At 55.4% G+C, this 5,550-nt stretch overlaps 1 protein-coding gene across 1 annotated transcript; it reads left to right on the top strand.

Moving 5' to 3' along the window:
* Positions 1-676: 676 nt before the first annotated feature.
* On the top strand, positions 677-5,316 carry LOC119104831 (protein D3; the record flags this gene model as incomplete). The annotated part of the gene is given in 5 exon segments (XM_037228555.1): positions 677-789; positions 1,553-1,676; positions 2,567-2,714; positions 4,197-4,269; positions 4,725-5,316. Coding segments are annotated over 5 exon segments (593 nt in total), but the record flags the coding sequence as incomplete, so codon positions are not given.
* Positions 5,317-5,550: the final 234 nt, after the last annotated feature.

Below are 5,550 nucleotides of genomic sequence, written 5' to 3'. Positions count from 1 at the left end.
GCTACCACTGGCAGGGTTTGCCATGCCTGTGTGTCTGTGCCAGAAGGGCGGCTCGTTTGTTACCAAACCTTGTCCGCTCCCATTGGACGGCGACTTTGTCGTTTAATGTGTTTGTTTTGCTTTTATTTTATTTTTTTTTGGCTTTTGCACGTTTGGTTTGAGTTCGTCTCCGCACTGTCAGCCAGAAAATGTTGTTTGTAATCGGAGTTGACCTGAGGATTTTGTCATCTCGTGTCGACCAACGACGTGTGTCCTTATGACAGCAGTTATATAATGCATTTTTGTACATGGTTTTTAAAGGGGTTCAAGACATTTTGTTGCGCCCCCTTTTAAATAGCTCCAGCGACTGCATTGGTCATTTGAGCAGTCTGGGGCCGCGGCGCAACTGGGACTCGAAGCGACCCCCCCCCCCCCCCCACGTGTGAATCCGACGCGCTAACCACACGACCATCACGCCCCCGTTATATAATGACAGTAGTGGTCACAGCAGCGGTGGCACCCTCGCTGTGGCCGGCTCTGTAGTCGTCCCCGTGTATCCGGTGGCAATGACCGTCTCCTCACCGCCGTCTCTGCTACATCGGGGCTTGCCGTCGTGCTGGTGGTCTCAGCCGTCCCCGTTCGCCCGCGCGTCTCTCGCCGACGGCGGTCGCCTGACCGTCCGTCCGTTCGTCCGCAGCTTCTCTGCTGGTGCAGCTGGTGCTGTGCACCACAGCCCGAACGCCGAACGCCATGGAGACGCACCAGGTGGTACCGGACGTGATTCCGGTTGCCCCAGCTGGGGCGCTTTCGGTGAGACGCGGGCGTGGAGCTGTGCCTTGCCAGGGCGCCCGGACCTTGGCTAGAGTGGTGACGTGCTGTGTCGGGCGCCCGGACCATGGCTAGAGGGTGGAACTGTGCCGTGTCAGAGCGCTCGGACCATGGTCGGAGCGGTGAAGTTGTGCCGTGTCAGGGCTCCCCGACCATGGCCAGAGCGGTGGAGTTGTGACGTGAGAGGTGAAGTTTTGACGTGTCAGGGCGCCCCGACCATGGCCAGGTGGAGTTGTGACGTGAGAGGTGAAGTTGTGACGTGTCAGGGCGGCCGGGCGATGGCGAGAGCTGTCGGCGCCTGCTGCAGTGCCATGCTGCGAATGCGTCTCATTTAACGCGCATACCAGGGTGGGTTGGTATGGATAGATGTGAGAATCGTTATTTGCACATGTCACCGGAGAGTGTCCGCGTGCTGAAGTATCAAGTTAGCGGCGGGTGGGAAAGGGACAACAACGATCACCAGAGGGCGTACGGATTTTCAAGTAAAGGTAAAATGTGATTTCAAAAGTTCTCTCATTAGAAGCCTTGTCGCGGTGAACGATCGTATTGGGCTTTTCTTGCCTCGTAAGCCGATTGTGCACCTGCAGGCCGTCTTTGCTGCTCCTGTTCCAAAGAAGCGCCTAAACCTTAAATCTTGTTGCGCTCTTGCTCAACCGCAGCATTATCAGCTCGTACGCCTCAGCTTCCCATGCCTTGGAGCTTTTAACTTTGACTTTTTCTTGAGCGATCTTTGACCTTGACCTAGGTGAGCTATCCGAGCGGCGTGTCCGTGAACGGCGGCAACGAGCTGACCCCGACCCAGGTCAAGGACGAGCCGCAGCTCAGCTGGGAGACCGAGCCGGACGCTCTCTACACGGTCGTGCTGACAGGTCAGACCGGGTCACCGCGCGGGTCAGGCTGGGTCACCGCGCGCTTCGCGATCACGCGTGCGGTGACCGCACTGGTGACCTGCGGGTCATCTGCACTTGAGTCATGGTAGTCATCTGCACGTGATTCATTCTAGTCATCTGCACTGGGGTCATGCGAGTCATCTGCACTGGAGTCGTGCAAATCATCCACATCGGAGTCATGCTAATCATCTATATTAGAATCATGGGATTAATCCGTACTGTAGTCATGTAAGTCATCACACCGCGCAGTGATGATTGGAATCCGCGGGTCTGCCGTAGCTGACGTAGCCGTAGCCTCTCGGACCCGCTGACTTGCCGTGATCGGTGGTTGCGCGCGTGGACGTGGTCAATCCTGGAGAAAATCTTGCAGCTCCGGGCGGCGTGCTGTTCTTATTGGTGAACGCATGGATCTTTGTGGCATGCTGTAGTCTTCTGTGAGTCATTGGAACCTTCCTGGACGAACTGCATTATTGTGGTTATCACTATCATTGTAGCGAGCTGTACCTTTCACCAACCTGCCGTAATTTGTGATGACAGTTTTAATGTTAACTGAATCGCTGCATCCTCAGGTTATTTGGTGACTCCTGGCGGACCACACCCTTGTGATGACCGCTATATCCTAAGGTTACAGAGGCCACAGTAGGATAACGCACCTATGCCGACTGCTCCATCCTGTCATGACCTATCACAACCTCTGGTGACCCGTCGTAACCTTTGATGACCCACCGTGGCCTATGGTGACTCGTTGTAACCTCTGGTGACCCGTTGTGACCTTTGGTGACCCACTGTGACCTCTTATGACCCACATGACCTCGGATAACCTGGCGTAACCTGTGGTGACCCGCCGTGACCTTGGCTGACCTCGGCAGACCCGGACGCGCCGTCTCGCCAGCAGCCCAAGTTCCGCGAGTGGCGTCACTGGCTGGTGGTGAACGTGCCCGCCCAGGACGTGGCCCGCGGCGATGCTGTGTCGGCCTACGTCGGCTCCGGACCACCTCAGGGCACCGGCCTCCACAGGTGGGCGGCTGGCGGTGCGGTGGTTGGACGCCGCACCTTCAGGGAGTGGGGCTGCAGCGTGGGGCGGTGTGCGGCGTGCGGCGTGTGTGTAGTGATCTTGTTACCGATCGCCATGAGCACGGGTATTTGTGCGTAGGTGTTGCGGTGCTTGGATATACACTTGGATATCCGCTCTTTGAGAGAGTGGATCCGGCACAGAAAAGTCATGTGACATTCATTCATATTGGAGCCGCATGGCTTCCATGACATGTTGGCACAATGGCACATTCAATGGCACATGGCTACACAGGGCATGTTGTAGCTGCTTTCTAAGCACCTATGCGCTTTAGGCTGTGGAAGGTCACCTGGCACGATGCCGGCTTGGTGAGAGAGAGGGTAAAAAGGAGACATGATTTAGTGAAAAATTGGAAGGGTTAGGTTCAAAGGAGAATAGAGTAAGAAGGAAGCCACAATAGGAGATGAAGAATTATTTCATAGTCAAACTTGTGCATTCTACACGGTCGCGAAGACCAAAAAGAACACGATTTTAGCGGACCAGCTAATATGATTCATAAGGTAGGAGGGCGAGCAAACAGAAGTCGCGCCACAGCAAAGAGACGAATGACACTCAGCTATTAAAGCTTGTTTTTTTCTCGCAGACTAACGTTGCACGGTGTCGTCCTCGACAGATCTCCTATCGAGGCTCACCCCCCCCCCGCGCCCCCCTCCCACAACTTTTCCGCGCTGGCGGCGCTGTTAGGTGTCTACAGATGCGGCGCGCGTTGCCGCGAGTCGCGGCTTCTGCTTGGTGTGTTTGTCACTGGTGGAACCGGTTTTGTGAAGAGGTGATTTTTTCGATGCTTGTGCAGAAGCCAGCTGTGCGGGGGCATGCAGTACGCGCTGTGCGACAGGCTGTTAATGGATGGCATCTAGGCCTTGGATTTACAGCGTTTCGGTCTGGTTTGAAGCGAGATGAGTGACCCAGAGGATATGCTGATGATGCGTTTGTAATGTAAATAATGTATGCGTTTTTGGAGGCGTTCGATTGCGAGTTGCCGTTCGACCCGCTCCGTGTGTTTATGCAGGGGTCTCCAAATGTGACCGGTAATCATTTGAATACTCTGTCCTGTTTGTGGATATTTTGGGGCGGTGCATTTCCTGTTTTGCATACATCGCTGCATTTGTCTCGGAATTCGGCCACCAAAAGCGAGCTATGCAAGGGAAAACAAAAGCCAAGACAAGTGAACACATTCCAATGGCCTTATGCAAAATCCCAAACTATGACATAACTATAGCGTTAAGGGCGTCACATGACCGTTGTATTCGGCGCGCTGCAAGGCCCAAATCGTCATCGTCACCACCAATAGCGCTAATATCCAAAACCTACGCCACCGCAGCGCCGTGCGTGCCTCGGCTAAAAAGTCTGAGCCCCGCTCTCTGAACGGCGCTTGCCTTGACTACACTTGTCTGTGACCTGACATTGCCTATCCACTGACCTGACAGGTACGTGTTCCTGGTGTACAAGCAGCCGGGGAAGATCACCGTCGACGAGGCTTTGAAGAAGACTAAACACGAGGTATGCTTGTCTTGATTTCCTTCCATTGGTGCGCTTGTCCAGGTCTTCTTGCGCAGCGTTTTGATGCGGGTTACAATTGCAAGCTACATTTGCTATCCCCCCCCCCCCCCCTGCACTGACGCGGCTGTCACGTCACAGCCGGCCGCCTGACACGGGCCGAGGGCCGGGAGAAGCACGCTCACCGATGTGTCCCCTGGCGTCCTTCACCGATGTCCCTCATATGCCACCTACCCCCTCTCACGATCAAAAACCGATGACGCATCGCCCCAGTGTGCCTGAGCCCCCCCCCCCCCCCACTGTCGGCCCCGGAACATCACCGCCCTTCACTGTCGATCCTGTGACGTCACGGCCTCCACTGTCGGCCCTGTAACATCACCGCCCTCCACTGTCGGCCCTGTAACGTCACCGCCCTCCACTGTCGGCCCTGTAACATCACCGCCCGCCTTCTTCCGCAGGCTAAGGGCCGCGAGAAGTGGAGTGTTCACGCGTTCGCCGAGCAGCACGGCCTGGGCGCCCCGGTGGCCGGCAACCTGTACCAGGCCCAGTACGACGACTACGTGCCCAAGCTGTACCAGCAGTTCACTGGCTAATGCCCCCCCCCCCCCCCCTGCTTCCGCTCGTGCTCCTGGGATGTTCTGGCGCTCTTGAGGACGCCGTTACGCGCTTGAGGACGTTGTTAGGTGCTTGATGACGTTTTTAGGTGCTTGATGGGGTTCTAGATGCTTGATAACGCTTCTTAGGTGTTAAGTGACTTTCTTGGGTGCGTCATGACGTTCTTGGGCACTGGAGAACGCTGTAAGGTGCTTGAGGACGCCATCAAGGCCCCGGGGGCGTCCTTTCGTCACCTGACGATTTCCAGTCCCGGCCGGGGTGGGTGATGCTCGCAGCCACTGGTGCGAGGTGATTTTTTCTACGTCCGAGGCTTACGGCTCGTGTCAGCAGATGGACAGTTTTTGGTAGCTTTTCCCGCTCAAGCAGCGCAGCGGCTGTGAAACTACGTTCATGAGCGTTGATTTCGGTAATAAATCGCAGATAAGCTGGAGGTTTGTACCTGTTTGCACCTGTTTGATGTGTCCGGTGGCATTTCTTTCGGAGCGATTCTTCGGGCCGAATGAGATTTCTTAGAAAATTTGAATATCTTGTACCGTGGGGGCCCTACCGTCACAGTTTCAGTTGCGCCTGTAGAAACTGGTAATAAATGTCGATATCCTTGCAAGCACCGAACGCGGCTTCATGCAGCTTTAAGCAGCAGGCCAAATCCAACTTTATACTGTAAATGTA

Source organism: Pollicipes pollicipes, unplaced genomic scaffold (assembly GCF_011947565.3).
Source record: "Pollicipes pollicipes isolate AB1234 unplaced genomic scaffold, Ppol_2.1 Scaffold_6052;HRSCAF=7182_pilon_pilon_pilon, whole genome shotgun sequence".
NCBI lineage: Eukaryota > Metazoa > Arthropoda > Thecostraca > Pollicipedomorpha > Pollicipedidae > Pollicipes > Pollicipes pollicipes.
Note: the sequence above shows the minus strand (reverse complement) of the source record. Positions and strands in the feature narration are given on the sequence as shown.